Source organism: Lolium rigidum, chromosome 3 (genome assembly GCF_022539505.1).
Source record: "Lolium rigidum isolate FL_2022 chromosome 3, APGP_CSIRO_Lrig_0.1, whole genome shotgun sequence".
NCBI classification, from domain to species: domain Eukaryota; kingdom Viridiplantae; phylum Streptophyta; class Magnoliopsida; order Poales; family Poaceae; genus Lolium; species Lolium rigidum.
Window position 1 is genome coordinate 54,732,112 of NC_061510.1, and position 27,344 is coordinate 54,759,455.

Here is a 27,344-nt window from a genome sequence, read left to right on the forward strand (position 1 = left end):
TTATCTTCTCGCATGATCCCCATTGCGGTACTCTAATTGCTGTACAAAAATCATTGAATGGCAAGTTGACAGTTGTATTATAAATCTTGTACTAAACCATGGGGTTAGATTGCGACCAATTGAACTTAAAATCCTGCACAACAGACATAGTCAACTTTGCATATTGGCATGGTTCTCCATCAACAAAGTCATTCAACCCTGCACGAGAAATTAGATTCTGAACATCTCCCAAGATTCCTGCACTTCTCATGAAATCTGTGCACGGGTAGTAAGAGGGGTATACTCCCTCTTCGCGGTTCACTCTCATGACTTGTTGCACCTCCAATTCTTGTTGGTTTAGCTGATGTCTATTCCACTCCATTTTCTGAAATTTTCAACAATCATTATAAAATTTGATTTGGTGAAATATAATTGAGGGGAACTACTATAGGAACTTGCTAGAGTACTAATCATGCATCAAAACTAGTTTCTACAACTTAGGACAAGCATGCAAACTCACTAAACATGTTACCTACAGCAGCAAAATATTCAAAATATACTCAACCAAACAAAATTCTACTTGGATAATCGGAGGAGTCACATACCGGAGAGCAAATGTGCCAAATTTCAGACAGAAATCTGGGCTGAGCAAAAAGATCGAGAAATCCTGAGCTCTTGAGCAAAAACACGAGTGAGAGAAAGCTGGTGCTGATTTTTCGGGAGAGAGAAGAATGTGGGAGGAAGAGATGCTGAAGTGGGGCAAAGGGGGACCCACACACCAGGGTGGCGCGCCCCCCTTCCAGGCCGCGCCGGCCTGTGGGGTGCCACCCTGGGGTGCCCCACTGATCATCCCCAGGTGCTCCCGGGTGCATTTTCGAAAAATAGGACCAACGGTATAATTTTTGTGAATTTTTGAAAACTTTGAAAAATGCACATTTTTGGGTATTAAGTTTATTATTACTGGCCAGGAAAAATTTTGAAATCTCTAATTAGCTAAGGAACTTTGCAAAACAAAAGTGCTACAACAAGTAGAACAAGTGGAGGAAGAAAGAAATGTTGTTTACCTCCTCTATGCATATAAAAAGTATTTGTTAACAAGGTTGATCAAGTCTTGCCACCAAATAAATTTACATAGCATAAAGAGAAATAAACCTCAAATCAATCATGTTACCTTGAATTGTATTGATATGGATCCAATCATAAGGCTTTGATATCCTTCTTTAGGCTCATATATAGGACAATCGATAGTTCCAACTTTGATAGTTCTCACATTAGAAATAGTATTAACTCCACATACTTTATCAATCCTCTTGGGGAAATAGACGGTATGCTCCTTATCATCAACATTGAAAGTAACCTTTCCTTTATTGCAATCAATAACAGCCCCTGCGGTGTTAAGAAAAGGTCTCCCAAGAATAATAGACATATTATCATCTTCGAGCATTTCCAACACAACAAAATCAGTTAATATCAAGCGGTTATTAGTAACTTGAACAGGAACATCCTCACATATACCAACAGGAATAGCGAGTAGATTTATCAGCCATTTGCAAAGATATATCGGTAGGTATCAACTTATCTAAATAAAGTCTCTTATAAAGAGAAAAAGGCATAACACTAACACCGGCTCTCAAGTCACATAGAGCAGTTTTAACATAATTATTCTTAATAGAACAAGGAATAGTAGGTATACCTGGGTCGCCCAACTTCTTTGGAACTTTGCCATTGAAAGAGTAATTAGCAAGCATAGTGGAAATCTCCTCATTGGGGATTTTCCTCTTGTTAGTGACAATATCTTTCATATACTTTGAATAAGGAGGCAATTTATTAGCATCAGTCAAAGGGATTTGCAAGAATAAAGGTTTCATCCAATTGCAAAATTTATTATAGTGTTCTTCTTCCTTTGATTTTAGTTTCTTAGCAGGAAAAGGCATTTGCTTTTGTACCCAAGGTTCCCTTTCATTACCATGTTTCTTAGCAATAAAATCTTCTTTAGTATACTTTTTGTTTTTAGCATGCTTTTCAGGTTCATCTTCAACCTCTTCTTTATCAGAAGCATCTTTCTTATCATTATCATTATCATTATCATTATCATGTTCATTACCACTTTCAGTTTCAGCATCATAAATAGAAATACTATTAGGATCATTAACAGGTTCAGAGGATTCTACAACATTTTTATGTTTCTTCTTCTTTTTCTTAGAAGGAGCACTAGTTTCAATTTGTTGAGAATCTTGTTCAATTCTTTTGGGATGCCCTTCAGGATATAGAGGATTCTGGGTAGAGACACCGCCTCTAGTTGTTACTTCATAAGCATGTTTCTCTTTAGAATTATTTTTTAACAGGTCACTTTGCACTTTAGTGAGTTGATCAATTTGAGTTTGAACCATTTGAAAATGTTTAACAAGCATCTTAACATCATTGGAGGTTCTCTCCACAATATCATGCAAATTGCTAATAGCTTGAGATTTTTCCATTAGATGATTCTCTACTCTCATATTAAAATTTTCTTGCTTAACAATATAATTATCAAACTCATCTAAGCATTGAGCAGGAGGTTTTGAATACGGAATATCTTCCCTAGTAAAGCGTTGAAGAGAGTTTACCTCAATCATGGATGAAGGGGGAATTATCTCACATATATCTTCTACGGGAGGTAGATTCTTCACATCTTCGGATTTAATACCTTTCTCCTTGAGAGACTTCTTGGCTTCCCTCATATCTTCATCATTCAATTTAATTAAACCCCTCTTCTTCAATATTGGCGTTGGAGTTGGTTCGGGTGTAGTCCAATCATCATGATTCCGGCCTATTTTAGCCAATAATTCTTCGACTTCGTCCGGAGTTCTTTTCCTGAAAACACAACCAGCACAACTATCAAAATATGCCCTAGACTCAACGGTTAGTCCACTATAGAATATATCAAGTAAATCATGCTTTTCCAATTCATGTCTAGGTCGAGCCCTGATAAGAGAGCAAAATCTTGCCCATGCTTCAGGCAATTTCTCTCCATCTTCCTGGTCAAAGCTATAAATTTTACGTAAAGCAGCATGTTGAGCACTAGCAGGAAAGTATTTCCGAAAGAAAACATCAAGCAAATCACCTGGACTTTTAATAGAACCAGGAGGCAAATTATTATACCAAGTTTTAGCATCATCCTTTAATGAGAAAGGAAAAATTTTAGCAACGAAATAAGTACGCATCTTGACATCATCAGAAAACAAGCTACTCATAGAAGAGAGTTTATTCATGTGTTCTACAGCACTTTCTTTTTCAGTACCACAAAAGGGTGTTTTCTCAACAATAGCTATATGAGATAGATCGAGAGAAAAATCATAATCTTTATCCTTAATGCATATAGGAGATGTGGCAAATTTAGGATTAGGAGATAGCTTATGTCTAACAGTATATTGTGCGAGAAACTTTTTAATTTTTCTTGCATCAGTAATAGCATTACATTTATCAATAAAATCATCATTAAGTTCCACATAATCCTCATCAGGATCATCACTAGAATAATCAAGTTCAGGTGAATTAACAGGTGTAGCAGCATTAGGAGTTTCAGTATTTTCAATTTGTCTAGACCTAGCAATTGTAGCATCTAGAAAGGATCCCAATGAACCACTATCATCAAGCACAGCGTAAACATTATCAATATTATGAGAATTTTCAGATTCAGCGAAGTACCCGCAAGTGAAGCTTGCGGCGGTGAAACAAGTTGACTTATCACGAGAGGGTGAATCAAGAGTAGCGAGAGGTACTCAGAGTTGTACCTTTTCTTGTAGTGGATGGTAATATGGCGACTTTAGGATCGCGAGGTTTACCCATGATGGAGAATTTGTAGCGAACAATATCAATCCAAGTGAACTTCCAAATAAAGCTATGCTCCCCGGCAACGGCGCCGGAAAACAGATCTTGATAACCCACAAGTATAGGGGATCGCAGCGGTCTTCGCGGGTAGTAAAACCCAATTTATTGATTCGACACAAGGGGAGACAAAGAATACTTGAAAGCCTTAACAAGCGGAGTTGTCAATTCAGTTGCACTTGGAAACGGACTTGCTCGCAAGAGTTTATCGAGTAGTAACAGTTTTATAGCATTAGCGATAGTGAAATAATAGCAGACAGAGTAACAAAGACAGCGGTAGTGATTTTAGTAAACAGCGAGGATTAAAATACCGTAGGCACAGGGACGGATAACGGGCGTTGCATGGATGAGAGAAACTCATGTAACAATCAAAGCGAGGGCATTTGCGAGATAATAATAAAACGGTGTCCAAGTACAAAGCAATCAATAGGCATGTGTTCCATATATAGTCGTACGTGCTCGCAATGAGAAACTTGCACAACATCTTTTGTCCTACCAGCCGGTGGCAGCTAGGGCCTCTAGGGAATCTACTTGGATATTAAGGTACTCCTTTTAATAGAGTACCGAGCAATGCATTAACACTCCGTGAGCACATGTGATCCTCACATCACTACCATCCCCTCCGGTTGTCCCGATTTACGTCACTTCGGGGCCTTTGGTTCCGGACAGCGACATGTGTATACAACTTGCGAGTAAGATCATAAAACAATGAATATCATGATGAAACAATAACATGTTCAGATCTGAGATCATGGCACTCGGGCCCTAGTGACAAGCATTAAGCATAACAAGTTGCAACAATATCATCAAAGTACCAATTACGGACACTAGGCACTATGCCCTAACAATCTTATGCTATTACATGACCAATCTCATCCAATCCCTACCATTCCCTTCAGCCTACAGCGGGGCAATTACTCACACATGGATGGGGGAAACATGGCTGGTCGACGGAGAGGCGTCGGTGATGATGATGGCGATGATCTCCTCCAATTCCCCGTCCCGGCGGAGTGCCAGAACGAAGTTTCTGGTCCCCGAGACGGAGTTTCGCGATGTGGTGGTGTACTGGAGGGTTTCTGGCGACTTCGACTTCTTCCTCGCGATTTTTAGATCGAACCTCTTAAGTAGTCCAGAGGGGGGCGTCGGAGGCCAGCCGAGGGGGCCACACACTAGGGCGGCGCGCCCCCCGGGCCGCGCCGGCCTGGTGTGTGGGGCCCTCGGGCCTCCACCGGCTTGCCCTTCGGCTCCCCGAGTATTCTTGTAAAATAGGCCCATTGATATAAATTCCGAGGATTTTCCCGAAAGTTGAATTTCTGCACAAAAACAAGACACCGTGAGCAATTCTGTCGAAAACGGCGTTAGTCCGCGTTAGTTGTATCCAAAACACACAAATTAGAGGCAAAACAATAGCAAAAGTGTTCGGGAAAGTAGATACGTTTTGGACGTATCAACTCCCCCAAGCTTAGCTTATTGCTTGTCCTCAAGCAATTCGGTTAACAACCGAGTGCGATAAAAGAACTTTCACGAACACATTTGCTCATATGATGTAAATATTCTCATGATATGGCTAACACTTAGGCAATTCATAATAAGGTACATGCAAATAAGATCATCTAACAGCTATGTCAATCATGGAAAGGTACCAACAATTAATAATAAGCATCATGAATCATGTCTATAAGCAGGATTGCAATGTTCATAAAAGAGTATGATAAAGTGGTATCTCGCTAGCCCATATTTGATCAGCAAAACATAAATGCCCAGGCACCTCTGAAGTTCGTAGAAAGACTAGAAATAGTGATTGTCAAAGATAAAAGCATCAAAGTTATACCGCAATCAATCATATTTTGGGACAAGCATATTATACTAAGAATGACAGTTGTGCTCTCAAGATAGTGCTCAAAGAAAGGATGGAGACACAACATAAAAGTAAAAGATTGACCCTTCGCAGAAGGAAGCAGGGATTAGCATGCGCTAGAGCTTTTCATTTTTAAAACAGGAATAAAATTATTTTGAGAGGTGTTTGTTGTTGTCAACGAATGGTAATGGGTACACCAACTACCTCGCCAACCGGACTTTCAAGAGCGGCTCCCATGAAGGACGTTATCTCTACCAGGCAAGGTAGATCATCCCTCTTCTCTTTTGTTTACACACGTATTTTAGTTTTATTATGAGTGACACTCCCCCCAACCTTTGCTTACACAAGCCATGGCTAACCGAATCCTCGGGTGCCTTCCATCAATCACATACCATGGAGGAGTGTCTATTTGCAAAATTAAGTTGCTTACTGATGAATCAGAGCAAAACATGTGAAGAGAATTATTAATGAAGTTTGATTAATCGGGGCTGGGAACCCCATTGCCAGCTCTTTTTGCAAAATTATTGGATAAGCGGATGTGCCACTAGTCCATAATGAAAGTCCGTCAAGAGTAAATGACAAGGTTGAAAGTTAAACACCACATACTTCCTCATGAGCTATGAAACATTAACACAAATTGAGAAGCATTTTGAAGGTTTAAAGGTAGCGCATGAGAATTTACTTGGAATGGTTTGAAATGCCATGCATAGGTATTTATGGTGGACACTTTGGAACAACTTGGTTTTCAGGTGTTTGGAAGCACGAGCAGCGTTCCCGCTCAGTACAAGTGACGCCTAGCAATAGACTGGGGAGCGACAAATCAAGAGAGCAGTCACTGTCATAATTATACTTGCGGCAAAATAAATTAACGGAGGCATAAAAATGATACAAGAACTCTGAAGCAATGTAAATCATCGAGGCTTAATTGACTTTTGTTCAGTCATATGCATGCGTGAGCATGTGCCAAGTCGATACAAATGAATTATTCAGAGGAGGATACCATAATGTCATACCTACTTATGAATAAAATAATGCAAGCAAACATCCATGACATGCTACTCATATTAATAAATTGGAGCTAAACATGAGAGATCATGAACTACTAGACTTTCTTAAATGACATATACCTCACATGAACCAACTAAGCATGCTCACATGGATGAGTATATGTACAAAAATGAAAACAAATAGAGTTCATACCAGCCTCTTACCACAGTCGAATTGTCGTAGATCGTCATTATTGCCTTTCACTTGTGTAGCTTGGATAATATGAAATGAAAACCACGCTCCAGCCACCGAAGACCATTGAACTCATAGTGAACTTTACAAACCAAAGAAGAACAGCAAATATTTTTGGTGTTTTCGAATTGGAAACAAGAACAAAAGGAAACAAGCAAACAAAGCAAAATCTTTTTGGATTTTCTTATAGCAAACCAACGATAGTAAATAAAGCAAAATAAAAACTAGAAACCAAAATAAACAAATGGTGAAAAGAAACAACGGAAATATTTTTGGTCTTTTTGTGTTTTAGGAAGGAAACAAAGCAAAAACAAGAAAATGGAAACTAGAAGAGTCACATAAACACAAAGCAGCAGAAATTCGTCAAACTTAACAGCAGTACAGTACTCGATTTTTAAGAAATTCTTCCACTGCTCAAATCGAAAAGTGTTCAACTAATGAAAGTTAGATAACAACCTGGGGAACATGCACAAAAATTGGCTTCGCAAAATACCATTCTGGCTATTTTTGGGAATTTTTTCGGTAACAGTCCAGAATCTGTTTTCAGGCAGCACTTCCCCAAATATCATCTCCCTCTCATTAGAAAACCACTCAAAGAAACTAAACAAGTATATACAAGTATCCAGCAACCATAATATGCTAAGAATGAGTGATGCCGGTATACCTCCCACGAAGCTTAGGCTTTTGGCCTAAGTGGAGTTCAACCCCAGCGAGGGTCGCTGTTCCTCGCCGGTGGATCATACATGGCGTAGTAATAGTAAGGTCCCTGTGCAGAAGAAAAGCGTGGAGGCTCCACATGTCCAAAATGTTGATGCGAAGAACTTGCTGCATCGGATGACGAGTCGAGGTGTTCCTCGGCCTCCTCCGTGTTGTCTCTTGCATGATGGCCTCCTCCCTCTATGTGTGCATTCAGTGCACCTTCTGTGACTGACCAATCCTCCCTGGAATCAAGGTTAAATAGAACAGGCGCAGGCAATCTTACTAGTTTTTCAGTTTTCTTAGTTGTTCTCCAAGTCTTCTTGTAAAATGTTATCTTGTAAGACATGTTACTCAAGTTAGATGAATTAGAAACAAATTGATGTTTAATCATGGAGATTATGTCAAGTTTTTCTATGGAAAGTTGAATATCAAGATGGTGAGGTTCTACACCATGCAAAGCTAGTAAACGAGAGACGATGAGACCTCCACAGATTCCGCCCTTCTCACGGTTAGTAGCAAGTCTATAAGCTATCAACGCACCCAAATTATAGGCCTTACTACCTTGCAGTGCAGCAGCTAGAAAAGCTAAATCCTGGATAGATAGTTTACTACCATTCTTTCTAGCAAGAACGCATTTAGTAATGAAATAAGCAAAGTAGCGGATAGCTGGGAGTTGAATGCTAGTGATTTTACCACCATCCTCTGAGAAACTCCTTCCATGACAAATCATCTCGAAGAGGCTTAAGAGCTCTCGCGGCGATCCCCTTATCTTCTCACATGATCCCCATTGCGGTACTCTAATTGATGTACAAAAATCATTGAATGGAAAGTTGACAGTTTTATTATAAATCTTGTACTGAACCATGGGGTTAGATTGCGACCAATTGAACTTAAAATCCTGCACAACAGACATAGTCAACTTTGCATATTGGCATGGTTCTCCGTCAACAAAGTCATTCAACCCTGCACGAGAAATTAGATTCTAAACATCTCCCAAGATTCCTGCACTTCTCATGAAATCTGTGCACGGGTAGTAAGAGGGGTATACTCCCTCTTCGCGGTTCACTCTCATGACTTGTTGCACCTCCAATTCTTGTTGGTTTAGCTGATGTCTATTCCACTCCATTTTCTGAAATTTTTAACAATCATTATAAAATTTGATTTGGTGAAATATAATTGAGGGGAACTACTATAGGAACTTGCTAGAGTACTAATCATGCATCAAAACTAGTTTCTACAACTTAGGACAAGCATGCAAACTCACTAAACATGTTACCTACAGCAGCAAAATATTCAAAATATACTCAACCAAACAAAATTCTACTTGGATAATCGGAGGAGTCACATACCGGAGAGCAAATGTGCCAAATTTCAGACAGAAATCTGGGCTGAGCAAAAAGATCGAGAAATCCTGAGCTCTTGAGCAAAAACACGAGTGAGAGAAAGCTGGTGCTGATTTTTCGGGAGAGAGAAGAGTGTGGGAGAAAGAGATGTTGAAGTGGGGCAAAGGGGGACCCACACACCAGGGTGGCGCGCCCCCCTTCCAGGCCGCGCCGGCCTGTGGGGTGCCACCCTGGGGTGCCACCCTGGGGTGCCGAACTGATCATCCCCAGGTGCTCCCGGGTGCATTTTCGAAAAATAGGACCAACGGTATAATTTTTGTGAATTTTTGAAAACTTTGAAAAATGCACATTTCTGGGTATTAAGTTTATTATTACTGGCTAGGAAAAATTTTGAAATCTCTAATTAGCTAAGGAACTTTGCAAAACAAAAGTGCTACAGCAAGTAGAACAAGTGGAGGAAGAAAGAAATGTTGTTTACCTCCTCTATGCATATAAAAAGTATTTGTTAACAAGGTTGATCAAGTATTGCCACCAAATAAATTTTACATAGCATAAAGAGAAATAAACCTCAAATCAATCATGTTACCTTGAATTGTATTGATATGGATCCAATCATAAGGCTTTGATATCCTTCTTTAGGCTCATATATAGGACAATCGATAGTTCCAACTTTGATAGTTCTCACATTAGAAATAGTATTAACTCCACATACTTTATCAATCCTCTTGGGGAAATAGACGGTATGCTCCTTATCATCAACATTGAAAGTAACCTTTCCTTTATTGCAATCAATAACAGCCCCTGCGGTGTTAAGAAAAGGTCTCCCAAGAATAACAGACATATTATCATCTTCAGGTATTTCCAACACAACAAAATCAGTTAATATCAAGCAGTTATTAGTAACTTGAACAGGAACATCCTCACATATACCAACAGGAATAGCGAGTAGATTTATCAGCCATTTGCAAAGATATATCGGTAGGTATCAACTTATCTAAATAAAGTCTCTTATAAAGAGAAAAAGGCATAACACTAACACCGGCTCTCAAGTCACATAGAGTAGTTTTAACATAATTATTCTTAATAGAACAAGGAATAGTAGGTATACCGGGTCGCCCAACTTCTTTGGAACTTTGCCATTGAAAGAGTAATTAGCAAGCATAGTGGAAATCTCCTCATTGGGGATTTTCCTCTTGTTAGTGACAATATCTTTCATATACTTTGAATAAGGAGGCAATTTAATAGCATCAGTCAAAGGGATTTGCAAGAATAAAGGTTTCATCCAATTGCAAAATTTATTATAGTGTTCTTCTTCCTTTGATTTTAGTTTCTTAGCAGGAAAGGCATTTGCTTTTGTACCCAAGGTTCCCTTTCATTACCATGTTTCTTAGCAATAAAATCTTTTTTAGTATACTTTTTATTTTTAGCATGCTTTTCAGGTTCATCTTCAACCTCTTCTTTATCAGAAGCATCTTTCTTATCATTATCATTATCATTATCATTATCATGTAAATTACCACTTTTAGTTTCAGCATTATAAATAGAAATACTATTAGGATCATTAACAGGTTCAGAGGATTCTACAATATTTTTATGTTTCTTCTTCTTTTTCTTAGAAGGAGCACTAGTTTCAATTCGTTGAGAATCTTGTTCAATTCTTTTGGGATGCCCTTCAGGATATAGAGGATCCTGGGTAGAGACACCGCCTCTAGTTGTTACTTCATAAGCATGTTTCTCTTTAGAATTATTTTTTAACAGGTCACTTTGCACTTTAGTGAGTTGATCAATTTGAGTTTGAACCATTTGAAAATGTTTAACAAGCATCTTAACATCATTGGAGGTTCTCTTCACAATATCATGCAAATTGCTAATAGCTTGAGAATTTTCCATTAGATGATTCTCTACTCTCATATTAAAATTTTCTTGCTTAACAATATAATTATCAAACTCATCTAAGCATTGAGCAGGAGGTTTTGAATACGGAATATCTTCCCTAGTAAAGCGTTGAAGAGAGTTTACCTCAATCATGGATGAAGGGGGAATTATCTCACATATATCTTCTACGGGAGGTAGATTCTTCACATCTTCGGATTTAATACCTTTCTCCTTGAGAGACTTCTTGGCTTCCCTCATATCTTCATCATTCAATTTAATTAAACCCCTCTTCTTCAATATTGGCGTTGGAGTTGGTTCGGGTGTAGTCCAATCATCATGATTCCGGCCTATTTTAGCCAATAATTCTTCGAGCTTCGTCCGGAGTTCTTTTCTCGAAAACACAACCGGCACAACTATCCAAATATGCCCTAGACTCAACGGTTAGTCCACTATAGAATATATCAAGTAAATCATGCTTTTCCAATTTATGTCTAGGTCGAGCCCTGATAAGAGAGCAAAATCTTGCCCATGATTCAGGCAATTTCTCTCCATCTTCCTGGTCAAAGCTATAAATTTTACGTAAAGCAGGCATGTTGAGCACTAGCGGGAAAGTATTTCCGAAAGAAAACATCAAGCAAATCACCTGGACTTTTAATAGAACCAGGAGGCAAATTATTATACCAAGTTTTAGCATCATCCTTTAATGAGAAAGGAAAAAATTTAGCAACGAAATAAGTACGCATCTTGACATCATCAGAAAACAAGCTACTCATAGAAGAGAGTTCATTCATGTGTTCTACAGCACTTTCTTTTTCAGTACCACAAATGGGTATTTTCTCAACAATAGCTATATGAGATAGATTGAGAGAAAAATCACAATCTTTATCCTTAATGCATATAGGAGATGTGGCAAATTTAGGATTAGGAGATAGCTTATGTCTAATAGTATATTGTGCGAGAAACTTTTTAATTTTTCTTGTATCAGTAATAGCATTGCATCTATTATATACTAAAAGCAATATACGAAACTCAAATAGAGACATCACGTTAATCCACATCACTTTAATTATTTATAATAGTTAGATCTAAAATAAGTGGCTAGGATTTAACCAACTATTAATAGTTACGTAACTAAAAAGCAATCCGATTTGTGTAGTTGACACGATTGAGTTACCCAAAAAAAACTACTATATTGGTTCAGCGTAAAACAAACAAAACATGCCATATATACAATATGTTGCATCTCCCGCTGGCCGGCTACAAGGAAAGAAGAGTCCAGCTAGAAAATGGCAAGCTATATCCGTTTTTGAATTTGAATCAAAAAGAAAAAAAGAAGTGCAATCAGCTAGAACAAAGATGTGTTCCGGCAGGCTGGCTGCCAAAAGAAAACGAGTCCACGTAAAACAACAGGGCCACGTCCGTTTAAAACAATGACACGAGCTATATCCGTTAAAACAAAAGATTAGTTCAAACGACACTGAGATAGTTTCATACAACTCTGCTCCAATTACAGTAAAAAAGACTATTCCTATACTTTGGCACAAAAGCAGTTTTAGAGACATGAGCAGGTTTTTTCTTCTTCTCAATTGGTATTTTCCGGTATCTCGGCACCAACCACCTTTTCCGAATAAAACCGAAGAAAAATATTAGCAAGAAAAATTTACCAAGTTTTACGTAATTTTCTCAAGTTTAATGAATATTTGCAAATTATGAAGAAATCTGTAAAATGTTTTTAACAAATCTCTGACGATATTTGGCCGGTATTTCTGTAAACCTGAAATAACATTACCTAGCGCTATATTTTCGTTGGGAGAAAACAAAATTGGAAAGGAGATCACCTTTTGTCGATTTAAGATGCTATGGCAACCTAATCCATATCTCTTGAAATAAAAATATTTTTGTTCAACTCGAGTAAATAGAAATTCTGTCTCTCTTCACTAGAGCCTCGCACATAGGCGTGCTATGGTCATCTTGACGGACGATCACGAGGTTTTGTACTTGGATGAGCAATTTTCTTATTCCAAGCACTTGAACAAACACCTCCATATTTTCTACTCTAAGTGGCCCTCAATGAGCAAATATAAATAACTTTAGATATTTTATTCAATTGTTTTCCACAATTGATTTTTATTAATTATTAAAACATAATCATATAAAACGAGGTCAAAGTGACATCTTTATGATGTAGCAATAACTAATTCATTAGATATTTTGGAGTGAAGATAGCAAATAGAAACGTTTCCTAACACAAAGCACATACACGCCCATTGTTATTGCATCCATCTATTGAAGGAAATATCAAGGAATCTAACTGATGTGCTATGACTATTTAACCATATTTTTATGCTGACATATTGCAAAAATATATGAAACTATGAATGCATTTCTCGAACACATAAAGATAATACCCTCGCATTTGCGGGGGCCACTATGCTAGTTTATCAATAAAATCATCATTAAGTTCCACATAATCCTCATCAGGATCATCACTAGAATAATCAAGTTTAGGTGAATTAACAGGTGTAGCAGCATTAGGAGTTTCAGTATTTTCAATTTGTCTAGACCTAGCAATTGTAGCATCTAGAAAGGATCCCAATGAACCACTATCATCAAGCACAACAGAAACATTATCAATATTATGAGAATTTTCAGATTCGACGAAGTACCCGCAAGTGAAGCTTGCGGCGGTGAAACAAGTTGACTTATCACGGAGGGTGAATCAAGAGTAGCGAGAGGTACTCGGAGTTGTACCTTTTCTTGTAGTGGATGGTAATATGGCGACTTTAGGATCGCGAGGTTTACCCATGATGGAGAATTTGCAGCGAACAATATCAATCCAAGTGAACTTCCAAATAAAGCTATGCTCCCCGGCAACGGCGCCAGAAAACGGTCTTGATAACCCACAAGTATAGGGGATCGCAGCAGCCTTCGCGGGTAGTAAAACCCAATTTATTGATTCGACACAAGGGGAGACAAAGAATACTTGAAAGCCTTAACAGCGTAGTTGTCAATTCAGTTGCACCTGGAAACAGATTTGCTCGCAAGAGTTTATCAGTAGTAACAGTTTTATAGCAGTAGCAGTAGTGAAATAACGACGAGCGAGTAACAAAGACAGCGGTGGTGATTTTAGTAAACAGCGAGGATTAAAATATCGTAGGCACGGGGACGGATAACGGGCGTTGCATGGATGAGAGAAACTCATGTAACAATCAAAGCGGGGCATTTGCGAGATAATAATAAAACGGTGTCCAAGTACAAAGCAATCAATAGGCATGTGTTCCATATATAGTCGTACGTGCTCGCAATGAGAAACTTGCACAACATCTTTTGTCCTACCGAGCCGGTGGCAGCAGGGCCTCTAGGGAATCTATCGGATATTAAGGTACTCCTTTTAATAGAGTACCGGAGCAACGCATTAACACTCCGTGAGCACATGTGATCCTCACATCACTACCATCCCCTCCGGTTGTCCCGATTTCTGTCACTTCGGGGCCTTTGGTTCCGGACAGCGACATGTGTATACAACTTGCAGGTAAGATCATAAAGCAATGAATATCATGATGAAACAATAACATGTTCAGATCTGAGATCATGGCACTCGGGCCCTAGTGACAAGCATTAAGCATAACAAGTTGCAACAATATCATCAAAGTACCAATTACGGACACTAGGCACTATGCCCTAACAATCTTATGCTATTACATGACCAATCTCATCCAATCCCTACCATCCCCTTCAGCCTACAGCGAGGGAATTACTCACACATGGATGGGGGAAACATGGCTGGTCGATGGAGAGGCGTCGGTGATGATGATGGCGATGATCTCCTCCAATTCCCCGTCCGGCGGAGTGCCGAACGGAGTTTCGGTCCCCGAGATGGAGTTTCGCGATGTGGCGGCGTCTTGGAGGGTTTCTGGCGACTTCGACTTCTTCCTCGCGATTTTTAGATCGAACCTCTTAAGTAGTCCAGAGGGGGCGTCGGAGGCTAGCCGAGGGGGCCACACACTAGGGCGGCGCGCCCCCCCTGGGCCGCGCCGGCCTGGTGTGTGGGGCCCTCGGGCCTCCACCTGGCTTGCCCTTCTGGCTCCGTGAGTATTCTTGTAAAATAGGCCCATTGATATAAATTCCGAGGATTTTCCCGAAAGTTGAATTTCTGCACAAAAACAAGACACCAGAGCAATTCTGCTGAAAACAGCGTTAGTCCGCGTTAGTTGTATCCAAAACACACAAATTAGAGGCAAAACAATAGCAAAAGTGTTCGGGAAAGTAGATACGTTTTGGACGTATCACTTGACGTCATCCTCTCATGGGCTATATGAGATCTCACTTTTGATGCATGCCCATGGAAAGATACCTAACCCACATAGACAACACAAGGGAATATATATGATGGGTTAGTTCATAAAGCATGATTGGCATGGCTTACCATACCACATGACTTCTCGTGGCACATTCATCATGCTTCATGTGTTGACCAATCTTGAATCTATTCTTCACTCTTTGTATTGGTCAACCTTGTATCTTCGCATGCTCTATAATACTATCTTGAGGTGTATAAAGAATTCTTCACTTGGAATCAAGCACTCAAGATCTTGATCATTCGTTGCTTATCACATAAGCTAGAGCATGGCTAATATTGAGTTCCACATAAGAACTCTATCTTCATTTCTTTTTCTTGATCATATCACATATATATCTTCAAATCGATGATCTTGATGCCAATACATACTTGAATCCAACACATGGAATACAAGTAGTACCTATGGAATACTCTTTCATATAAACTCAATGAAAACATTAGTCCATAGGGGTTGTCATTAATTACCAAAACCACACATATGTGCAATATACCCTTACAGTTCGGCCCTCGATCGTTTTCTCGCCTCCCCCATTCGCGTGGTGCCTTATATACCCTAAAACCTGACCCCTTGGAGGACACGACGTTTCATGAAATAGAGCGCCGCCGATACCACGATTTTCGTTTCAGGGGCCAGATTGATCCTGCTCTCCACCCCGGAGAGAGGGATTTCGAGGGCTTCTTCATCATCACCGCCACCGACGTCATCACCAACCATCATGTACTCACTCTCCATCACAATGAGTGAGTAGTTCTTTGTAGGTTTAGAGGTGGATGGGTTTTGGATGAGATTGATCATGTAATCCTCCATATGTATCGATATTTTAGGTGTTCGTCTTAAAGATATTCTTGTATGAGTGTTGGTACACCTTTGATATGTTTAATGCTTGTTACTAGGGCCTAAGTAACTTGATTTTAGTACTGAACTTATATTTATTTATCATATATGTGAGGTTGGTATTTATCTGCGATGTGTATCACTTGTTATTATGTTGATCATGCGAATCACCGGGTGACAGGTGGGAAAAAACAAAGGTGAGATGTAGTAATTTCGAGGGTTATGTGTGTTCATGAATCTTAATGCTTTATTCTGGTCTATTCGGAAGGGTAGAACTTAATTGCTTGTAGTTCCAAGTTGGTCCCGGTGAAATGGGCAAGCTGACAAAAGATGTTATGCAAATTCTCTTGGTTAGTACGCATAACTATATTTGGAGCACACACCTACACATAACTGAATTAGAGACGAGTGTTATGTTAGTTGGATATATCACCTCCCCATTTTCAAGAGATCTACCGATGATCGGTGTTCCTTTGGCGTTGGCAAGGGAAATCCACTCCTTAGGCAGCCGGAGGCATAATTCACCATCGTAGCGGTTGGAGTGGACTATGTCACCTTCTAGACCTATGAAGGATCCATGATGGGATGAAGAAATAGAGATCAGAAAAGGATATCAAAGTGTAGAAGAGAGTATGATGGAGAGAATAGGTGGAAAAGTAAATAGAAAACACCAGGGATAAGAGAGATCGTCTGCGATGAAGTGGGCTAGGGTTTAGGACGTGGGAGGGGTGGGTGAGACGCCATCGTCCCTCATGCTAACATCGGGTAAAGATGAATTGATCTATGGGTTAGATCAAAAGGGATTAGGTTTAGTACAATAACACATGAAGGGATGATCTAACGTGTCCGACATTGGGGAGTACACGACGAACGCGGTATCGGCGCGGAGGTCCGGCAGTAAGAGGGATAACCTACGGATGATCTCATCGCGTCGCGCCTGGCCCAAACATGGCACCGGTGGAATGGGAACCCGTCGGTGGCTGAGGAGCCACCCGTCGAGCAGGTGCACATCGTCCTAGCCGTCGCACGGCATCTCGCTGTTGTATAGGGCCTGGACGACTTCGATGCGGACATGCACCCGGTTGCGCGGCTCCGCCTCCTTCTTCGACGCCAAGGGCCGGGCTTTGAGGTCATCCTTCTTTGAGTGCCTCCATGGGAACATTCACTATTGATCCATGTGTGTCCAGCGCGCTATACTCGGAGTCTCCAACGACGACGGTATTCACTGATAAGTGGACCCACCTATGGATTTTTTTTTTTGCGGGAACACAAGCTGATTATATTATCACAGGGATCTTACAGATAGGTCCTGATACATAAACGATATTACAAAGAAGTCCTTCAGCTACCCCGTTGACGAAGACGACGAACCAGACGTACGCCGGCGCGCCGCCGCAATCGATCCCCTCTGGCCTTGGATACGGGACCGTCCCTCTGCGACTGGGAAGTCGACGACCTCGGCCCCAAAGAGCCTCCACCCAGCGCCGCCCACGCCAACGCCCTGCAACACAACCAGCTTGAATCCTTATTCGAAGATCCCGGATCCGCCGCCCCACGGATTCCGGCGAGGGAAGCACGCGCCCATCAGCTCCATGGAGCCCCGAGCACGTACAAGGCAGGAGATCAGCAGCACAGCTCCGAAGAACCAGACCGCCAGAGCAGGGGCCTCCCACCAGCAAAAGCCGCTCCGGCCGCGCCTCCCGCTCCAAGACGCCGCCGGCCAGCACCCACGCCAACCCTACGCTATATACACGCCGCCGACCGGGGCTTCCCCATCCTCCCGCTGCCGAAGCAGCCGCCGGAGGGGGAGGAACCCGCCGGCCGAGCGGCGGCGAGGTGGGTCGCCTGGAATCGCCCAAAAACACCGCTCTCTACTGTAGACGGGGAGAGGATAAGACCAAGGCTATCTTCGACCCACCTATGGATTAAACCCCTACCCTACAGCCGAGGCTCGGTCCCGATCCAAACCCTTCCGCCGCCGCGGCGCCTCTCCGATGGAGGTCTCCGACGAGCTCCGGTCGCTGGAGGCCACCGGAATATACCGTCTTGCGGGGTCCCTCGCCGCCTTCCTCGACCCGGTTCGCCTCCTCAGCGAATCCTGCCGACGTTTCCGCCTCATCCCCTCTGCGTACTACTCCCGCAGCTTCGGCCCGTCGAATCAGGAAGGCCACGCGCAGGGCGAGCGAACGGCGCCGTCTCCTGACCGGAAGAAGCGGAAGCGGAAGCGACAGCCGAGGCCCAGGGAACTCAATGCCGTGGAGCAGATCGCAGAAGCCCGGCACCAGGTGACCATGTGTTACATTGTTTGGATTAGCTTACTGTTGTTTCCTTGTTTTAATAATTTATTTGTTAAGACTGAATCACTGAAATTCCTCATTAGCGGCAGGAACTTCACGTTTTATGCATACGGAGTACTGACGGGAAAATAGAAGAAAAAAATGGTGTGCCAAAACAGCCCAAGTTTTAATTATGTCATCAAACTAGAAACTGGAAAGTCCCATTTCTTGTTAGAAATTTGTAGAGAAAATCTGTAATTGACACTTGTTGTCTTGTTAGGATTTGAATAATAGTAGGAATATGCCACTATGCTATATCAAATTTGTGGGGAAATTAGTCTGAAGAGTGTCCTACAGGTATTTGATGTAATGTTTGGATTTCTTGTGTTCTTTCCATTTGATAGGAAGCAAGGGCTTTGCTAATTAGCGCTCATAAATCACTCCTTGAGGCGAAAGATCTACTGAAGTTTCTTCCAGGGATGGTCAAGGGAGATGAATGCATGCAAGATGTTCAAACTAGTTCTGAGAACAATTTTGTTGAGCTTGGGAGCTCATGGCGAGCACCTCTTTGTGAGATGACTCTTTGCTTTCAGAAGCCCCGTGGTCAGGGCGAGGCAGGTAACAAGATCTTACCAAAAATGTATGAGTACTTCTGGTGATCATGCTTATAGGTATCTATGGTGTTAAGCGCGCAACTAAAATGGGTTTGGCTTCTCTGTCGTGTTTTAGGTAGCTTTCATGTCCAAAGGAGGTCCAGTACGTTGTTTAATAAGATGATCAGTATTGAAGAAAATGATGAGGCGGAAGGAGAATTTCAGAATAGACTCTATATTTTACCAAAAGGAAGTTGCTTCCTGATGGTGAGTTAATATTATCATTCGTTAGTGCAGGTTTCTCATTTATTTTCATCTAAGTGAACAATCCACCCTTAATCTGATTGTTTTGCATGATTCTGATGGTACCTAAACTGAAGACTGACTACAAACATGTTCGTCATCTCATTCCTGGTATGTTCAATGTAGCATAAGAAATGTCTTAATACGCCGTATAGATCTTGATGTACTTGTTATAGTTTTATTAGCACATGCACTTAATTCGTTTATTTTGTTAATGCTGTCTTTTTTCTCCAGATAATTCGAATAATGGTTACAACCTTATAGTTATTGACCCACCTTGGGAGAATGGATGTGTTCGTCAGAAAGAAGCGTAAGTTAACACTTCTATTTTTCTTCCTCTGCCAAGTAGGCAGAACTTTAGATTTTTATGATCGGACTTATTGGTGGCTGACTTTCCAGTATTTGTCCTTTTTGTTTAGCAGTGTTGCTTTAATTAAATTACACTGCATTTTAACTTTCCACTTCTCTTTTCTAACTAACTTGTTAAACTCTAGAAACTATGCTTGAACGTTAGCATAGCTATGTGATATCTGACCTATAACACATGGTTCTTTTCATTCTATTCCTGAATATTGCATTTGTAATATCCTACATCATTCGTTGGTTCTTGAAGTTTGTTTTTGGAAGAGTAAGAAGCATATCTTTTGTGGTCTCCTATGATTTACAGGTATTTATGATACACAGGCCATGCACCATGTTGATGTCATGTCTCCTACAATATACCCTGATTTAGAGAAAACTAAATTATCTTGGACTAATACGAATCCATATTCGTGATTAAGTTGCCATCTTTTTAAGTGTAGTAGTCCCATTTTTATATTTTCAGCTAGGAATCTTTATGAATTGAAAATTCATTTATTCAACGATTTATGTCCTAGGTATCCTACACTTCCCAACAGATATTTGTTGTATCTTCCAGTTCAAGAACTTGCTGATCCAGCTGGAGCTCTTCTAGTTTTGTGGATTACAAATCGGGAGAAATTGCGAAGATTTGTTGAGGATGAATTGCTTCCATCTTGGGGAGTTAAAGATCCCACTGAGTTTTATTGGCTGAAGGTTTGAACCTAATACTCATGTGCCACCTATCTTTCAACAGTAATTGATACATTTGGTAACTTAGGTGAAGTCGGATGGTTCACTCATTGGTGATTTGGACTTGTTCCATCACAGACCTTATGAGTGTCTTCTTCTTGGCTACATAAATGTTGTGAGTTCTTTCGTCTAAATTATTTGCCATTCTCTTGAATGCAATATTTGATCGGTAGTATCTAACCTGAACTTGATCATATATTGTTTTGTTGGTTTTCTTCCTGCAGAATAGAGAAGCTGAACCAGGATCAAATTTTAAGTTTCTGCAAGCTAGCCAAGTAATTATGAGTGTCCCGGGTGCACACTCAAGGAAACCTCCCCTTCAGAGTATCCTTACTGTGGTTTGCCAGTGTCTATCCCGTTAATTAGCTAATTAATAGATTTTATTATTTGCAATGAAGCATATTCTTATTACTGACGTGATGGGGCTCTTCTTATAGTGCGATATGGTTTGTCGTCAATCCTTAACCTGCAAAAGAAATACTTTCCAAATTTATTCCTTGTTCTAAACCTCCAAGGTGCATCGAGCTTTTTGCAAGAGAGTTGGGTTCTGGATGGACCTCTTGGGGAAACGAGCCACTTCATTTCCAGGATTCCATGTACTTCACGGAGAAGTAAAATGATAGACAACATCACGATATGTGCAGTTTGAATCAATTGTTGAATCGATGTAATGCTTTGTTGTTATGTCTCATGTTTTTCCGTAAGTAGTTCCTTCTTCCCATTCTCTTACATTTTCTAGCAATGCGCATGCTTTCGTTTTACAATATTTTGTTTAGCTCCTAAGGTTATTTGTTAATGTAAGAAAAAGCCACACCATAAGCCAAAAAATGCCTCATATGGTTGTCCATATACATCGTGGGATTGTCCACAAGCAAAAAGCTTTATAGGTTGCCCTTAAGCTATGGGTAGTCCATGAGCACTAAGATAATGCTAGTATTATCTAGTATACAAAGAAATAAAAGGAACTTCAAAATTTTCAATCACAAAGATATGAATTGGTTTTCCTTACTAGTGGATCCCAGCTCACGATGGATAAGTTTAGCTGCATACGTTGTGGAGCACTTAGTTTAGTTGATTTATTGCCTAGAAGGTGTATCACATCTTAAAGATGGTTTTTGCCATATACTACATTGGTGATTCCCTTAATCTTTTATCACTGATTCCTTGTGGGTCTTCAGGTGCTGCAGAACATCTCCAGCTGGATTAGTGTAGTGCTAACTGGAGTTTGAACTGGCATTCAGAAACGGCACAGGAGCAGCTGATTGGTAGCAAAGTCCAAAGTTTGGGGAAAGGTGGTAGGTTCGGTTCATCCTGTGCATGTTTTGACCGAGAGAAGATCCCAATTACCATTCCGTTGCCCGCATAACTGTAGACTGCTTCTACTGGAGGAGTCATAGCAAGAGTAGACCACTCTGAATGATGATAGCTTCTCGTTGCAAACCGCAGTCCAGCTAATTTCTGACGACTTGTTATGTGAAACTAAACTCCGATTCTGATGTAAGTTGTTGATCCTCTCGGAACATGATTATTTCCTGGAACCTGTGGTGTAAGATATTTATACCAATGCTGTCCGTTGCGCGCATCCTATACATTCTTCTCGTTTCATTGTGCTGCTATAATGGATAAATTTTCTTCTTCTACAAGGAGGACATACACAGAATCGTTACTGAATAGAAGAAGCTCTTGCTGGCTGCCGAAAGAGGACATACACAGAATCACATCCCAGCGGCTACGGTACGAGTCGTCGGAGCCAAGCCAACCTCCGTTCGTGCCGAGGCTGTTGCACCCGCACCGACGGCGACGTCCAGCCCGGAACAGCCTCTCCAACAACAACACGAACTGCGTGATCGCAGAAATAACGTAATGACGCATCTGCCCTCGCTAAAATGCTCAGGCGTTGTAGCTCACCACAGGGTACATCCGTCCTTTCTCAACCTGTTTCAAAAACCTTATTAGCCGCTCGTTCCTGAGTGCGCCTGCTCCAAGTCGTCCCAACAGGCTCGAACGATTGTCACCTCAGATGCCGGGCGTCACCTCTTCGTCGCCGGCGAGCGGCTTGCTGGAGCTCCCTCGCATCCGCACGACTCTCCCCGCCGCCTGCTCGAAAGTAGGAAGACCCAAGGCGCAGGGCCATACGAAGGCGAAGGCAGGCGAGTGTGATGAATCTGCATCGTCAGCAAGGGGTATGAGCCCGCCGCCACAAGTCGACCCGGAGGCAGGGAAGAGGAGGTGCTCCTGGATCACTGCCAACTCTGGTGAGCGTTACTCTGCATTCTTGTACCGTTTTAGCAGTCGATGTGTTTTTTTTTTGGTTCTTCTTTTTTTCCTTTCATCTCTATTTTGCCTACAGGCTGGACTTGCATAAATTGAACCCCATGATAAATACTTATCACAAGCATATGATTTTTTCCTTCGTAAAAAATGATTTTTTTAAAATTAACCATGGGGCTGCAATACGTGCTCATAACTTCGGATGGCACAATCATTTCTCCAGAATCCCTCTACGTTGCATTCCACGATGAAGAATGGGGAGTTCCTGTTCACGACGATCGTAAGCTGTTTGAGCTGCTTACGTTGTCACAAGCCTTAGCTGAGCTCACGTGGCCAGTTATTTTGAGCAAGAGGGAGGAGTTCAGGGCGATGGTTGATGGTTTCTACGATGCATCCTTGGGTGAGTTCACGGACAAGAAGAAGATGAACCAGTTGCCAAAGTCAAATGGAACAAGGCTGTTGTCAGAGCAAAAGATGCGAGCTGTTATCACAAACGCCAAGCAAATTCGAAAGGTAAAATGGTTATTAGCATAGTTTCTTTAGTTTTTCATTTGTTGAAGACACATTGATGAATATTTTCAACTTCTAGTTGTAAGCAGGAATTGAACAGGAGAATTACTTTCCGTTTTTATTCCTCCAACTCCACTCATTCATTATTGCCATTCAACAAAGGAAGGGATCAAGCATTTGACAATTCATTGGATAGTAGTAGGGACGGCCCTTCATTTACCCGATGCATATAAATTATGGGCTATAATTAAATATATTTCGAAATAGAGTGGCAAAACCCGTCTTATTTGCTCTCATCTGCTAGCTGCAAGTCTGCAACTGCAAGGAGTAATAGGTTATAGCAGAGGAGCTTCCTTTCAGAAAAAAAAAACAAATGAAGCCATATTCTCCCCACTGACAAAAAGCCCAACAAGACTTTGCATATTCTATGAGCCATATGGCCCATATCTTCTGAGCTTTGAGAGTTTCTGAATCTGAACAATGTGACACTTTGTATTGGTATCACAATCATCATTTGATTTACAAAATTATTGAACTGTTCCGATATCAAATGCCAGTACCTCGAATAATACCACTATATGCTACTTATCCTTTCTTTCTCAGAGACTTGGATAATGCTACTCCTGCACCATACCACAACTTTGCAACCAAGTTCTTTAGTACCCGTTAAATAAAACAGATTCAGTGGTTTCCTTGAACAAAAGCGTCTCAGAACTAATGCACTACCTAGGTCTATAAAAAGATGTTTGAACTTCAGATAAATTTGGATGTATCTAGATACATTCAAATTTTGACAAAGTTGAGACATCCTTTATGAACGGAGGGAGTACCAAAAACACCATGCCATTTTCTCCCGCACCAGATAATACATGGTCTACTCTTTGTCTGCTGAGATCTCAATTACCCTGCTTTACTTAAACTTCTTACCCGCATCCTGGATCACCACAGCTTCTGGTAGTGATATGCTTACTATCGGTACGCATATCTGCAGGTAGTTCATGAGTTTGGATCGTTCAGCAACTACTGCTGGAGCTTCGTGAACCACAGGCCCGTCACAAACGGCTTCCGCTACGCCCGCCAAGTACCCAGCAAGACGCCCAAATCTGAAGCCATGAGCAAGGACATGATGCGGCGAGGGTTCCGGTGCGTCGGCCCCACGACGATCTACTCCTTCATGCAGGCCGCCGGAATCGTGAACGACCATCTGCCGTGCTGCTTCAGATTCGATCAGGTTTGCAGACAGGCCAAGGTTGATGAGAAGGACCTGAGAGCAGAGAGAAGATCGAGCTCATCCTCTTCAGAGGATTCAGAGATCAGGGGGTGTAATTAATCTCTGAACTTGCACTGAATTGTGTCACGTGATTACTTATCTTGCAGGTGTGATCATGTTGTAATTGTGTCGTTTGTTTCATGGCATTTGGACAGTGCACTTTGTGGTGTGTTAGCCCGTTAGTAGTATCCATTTGTATAGATTGTTGATTTTGCATGGTCAGGTGTGGTTTACTTCCCCATTGCATGTAACATGATTGTATTGTGCGGTGTAATGTTTCATTGGTTTCGATGTATACAGGCTACAGTGAGTGGTGTGGTGTGGTTTTATGAATATAGGATGTTGAAGTTACTACAATGAGGCTACGTTTCCCTCCCTTTGGATCTTTTTTAATGTCAAAACACATTTTCCAAGGTCCTCATAGTGTAGCATATGTAGCTTATTATCAGTTTAAGAAGCAATGGAGCTATGCTTGTATAGACTGAGACAACACACGTAGACTGAGTGTCGTGTTGACATGGCAACAATTCGTCAGCCCTTATGTCACACACTTGCCTTGTATGGCAATATCGCATGACGAAGTTAGCACCATAGAAAAGTGAGCCCCTAAACTAGTACAGTATGGAGGTAGTTACAAGAAAGTTCCACAAACTTTCAGCCGTTCATCAGGATGTTGCTGAGTAAGAGCAAATATAATAAGTCCTAGTCAGCTAGCTATAAGGGTTAAAATAATATATTCATGCTTAGTTGGAGGAGAGAGAGGAGGAAAGAGAAGAGGAGTGCGCTCTCATGCAGATGCCGACTCATAGCACGTGCTCCTAGGCATTTTGTGAGAGTGAAATGTGGGTCATCCATTGATAAAGTAGTACATGATTATAGCTCACTATTATACATGTTGGCTCTATGTTAGCTACAAATGACATGACACATGGCTTATAGCCAGCAGCTGGCTATACTATTAAACTTGCTCTAAGCAGTTAAGTAAAACACTCCCGTAAACCAATCATAACACGATGACCATTAAACCCTCACCCTTGGGCCCTTGCAAACCTTTAATCCGATCATTTTATTACCAAATTGGAAAATCCGTGTGTTCCCGAAGCTGATGTCCACAAAGTTAACAAGATTGTTTAGTACTAAATTAGCCTTTGGACTTTCTGTGGTTAGGTCATCTCCAACAGCTGCGTTGAAAAAACTTTTATTTTACGCATGGCTCCAGCAGCGCAATAAAAAACCTGTGCGCTGCATCTTTGCGGCACACGCTCGGCGTTGCAAACTCGAAGTTGCACGCCCACGCTGAAATATCCTAGTGCCATCATCTGTCCGCACCATTTCCTGACCGTTTCCGGTGACCCAGCTGCTCGCTCGTCATCTCCGCATCTTGCCGCTAGTTCCCACGGCCACCCCATCTATGCCCCCCACTCTAGATGGCCTGCGGAAACGCGCCGCAGCTTTCTCGCATGGATTCTGCCGTCGCCGAAGCTCTTCGGCGTCGATTCAGCTCGCCGAGCCCCCTCCCCCGTCGTCCACTCGCTTTGATTTGCCGCCGAATTTTGGAAGGTATGCTGCCGCATGTTGTCTTGATTTAATTTGTTTGTTGTAGATGACATGATTGTACATGAGTTCGTCGTATGATGATTCCAGTCCGATGAAGAATGGGATCTCTTCAAAGAAGAGAACATTATTGTGATGTAATAATGAGCAGTACTATTTATTTGGATTTATTTGTGATGTGTTTGATCTTGCTTTGTTGCATATATGTTGAAATTCATGTTTGTGGTGTTCTATTATACGGCGTCTGGGAAACTTCTCGCAAGCGGTAGCAAACTTTTTGGGCATCTGAATCTTAACTGCCAGCTGCAGGCCATAAACAGCGATGCCGCGCGCCGTAATCACGAGATACGGTGCTGCGGTATAGCAGTGTTGTTGGAGATGTCTTAGTGCTTGATCTTTATAGCATGTGATGCCATTGGTATTAGTTTAGACTTGACATCAAGAGAAGGAAAGTAGGATGTTTGTACTAGTGTTTGTAGTAGTCGCTAGGTGGTTTAAATACCTATTTATAATTTTATTATTTTCTGAACTATTTGCAGTACTGTTGATGATTATTAATAGACCAGCCAAATTTTCACAACAAAAATGTTAACAAACTATGGTGGCCTGAAACTTGATGTCAAGTGTGTGCGCGCTAGCAGCTTCCTGCCTTTGGGTCCACCGGGTCGATCCACCTTCCTTAAAATGTGGCGTCTTTCACGCAAAACAAAATGTGAACAAATAATTAAAAACTGAGAAAATCAAAATTAAACAAAAAATGTTCATATTTCAAATTAGTTCGAGTCAAAATTCAAAATGTTTAAATTTGAAAAAGTTCAATTCTGAAAAATGTCCATACCCAATAATTTGTTCAACCCAAAAAAGTTCAAAACTTTTTAAAAAAATTCAAATTCAAATATTGTACACAAACAATTGTTTAAATTCGGAAAAATTTAAATTAGAAAATTGTTCAAATTCAGAAAAAGTTCAAACTAGAAAAAGTTCAAATTTTTAAAAAATTCAGAAAAAACCGACCAAAAAAACAAGCTAAACCAAGAAAACAAGAAGGAAAAGGCTACATAAACAAACAAAAAAAAAAACGTTGTAACCGGCCACCGAAGAAAGAAGCTAAATGGGCTAGGCCCGCCTAGAACCCGCAGCGGGTAGTGATTAGGATTCACCGTCTCCTGTTCATTCATCGCTTTATGCGGCGAAACAACTTAGGGCACGTCAAGGTTTCACAAATGGGCCAAGCGCATATTCCATCCACCTGGAGAATTTGTTTCATGCTCTTTTTCTATTTCCGTCCTACATACGGTTCCCTACCGGTTTTTATTTGGGCAGTGCCGGGTGTCCCCCGGACGAGCTTCGGAGCATGCCAACGTGTCCCTTCAGTCTCCCTAATTCCATTTTTTCTTATATGATATACCAATGTAGTAAA

At 41.1% G+C, this 27,344-nt stretch overlaps 2 protein-coding genes across 2 annotated transcripts; both read left to right on the plus strand.

The window, feature by feature from the left end:
- The first annotated feature begins 18,007 nt into the window (after window positions 1-18,007).
- Window positions 18,008-21,898, plus strand: LOC124701623 (methyltransferase-like protein 2). The gene is made up of 9 exons (XM_047233716.1): window positions 18,008-18,340; window positions 18,736-18,949; window positions 19,061-19,191; window positions 19,305-19,338; window positions 19,462-19,537; window positions 20,106-20,283; window positions 20,348-20,434; window positions 20,544-20,643; window positions 20,795-21,898. Exons 1-9 carry the CDS (start codon window positions 18,050-18,052, stop codon window positions 20,932-20,934), a joined length of 1,251 nt encoding a protein of 416 aa, XP_047089672.1. The 5' UTR covers window positions 18,008-18,049; the 3' UTR covers window positions 20,935-21,898.
- A 39-nt stretch (window positions 21,899-21,937) lies between these two features.
- Window positions 21,938-24,430, plus strand: LOC124694857 (probable GMP synthase [glutamine-hydrolyzing]). Its single transcript, XM_047227789.1, has 4 exons — window positions 21,938-22,179; window positions 22,276-22,574; window positions 22,814-23,103; window positions 24,092-24,430. The coding sequence occupies exons 1-4, from the start codon at window positions 21,938-21,940 to the stop codon at window positions 24,428-24,430; spliced, it is 1,170 nt and encodes a 389-aa protein (XP_047083745.1).
- Window positions 24,431-27,344: the final 2,914 nt, after the last annotated feature.

What these genes read in the sequence shown, in the direction of transcription:
- LOC124701623 (XM_047233716.1), top strand. Translation starts at nt 18,050, where the DNA reads ATGGAGGTCTCCGACGAGCTCCGGTCGCTGGAGGCCACCGGAATATAC. An exon ending in TGTTCGTCATCTCATTCCTG is followed by an intron (nt 19,339 to 19,461) that starts GTATGTTCAATG and finishes TTTTTTCTCCAG; the next exon opens with ATAATTCGAATAATGGTTAC. An exon ending in TTCTTGGCTACATAAATGTT is followed by an intron (nt 20,435 to 20,543) that starts GTGAGTTCTTTC and finishes TTCTTCCTGCAG; the next exon opens with AATAGAGAAGCTGAACCAGG.
- LOC124694857 (XM_047227789.1), top strand. Translation starts at nt 21,938, where the DNA reads ATGGATAAATTTTCTTCTTCTACAAGGAGGACATACACAGAATCGTTA. An exon ending in TGCGTGATCGCAGAAATAAC is followed by an intron (nt 22,180 to 22,275) that starts GTAATGACGCAT and finishes AAACCTTATTAG; the next exon opens with CCGCTCGTTCCTGAGTGCGC. An exon ending in ACGCCAAGCAAATTCGAAAG is followed by an intron (nt 23,104 to 24,091) that starts GTAAAATGGTTA and finishes GCATATCTGCAG; the next exon opens with GTAGTTCATGAGTTTGGATC.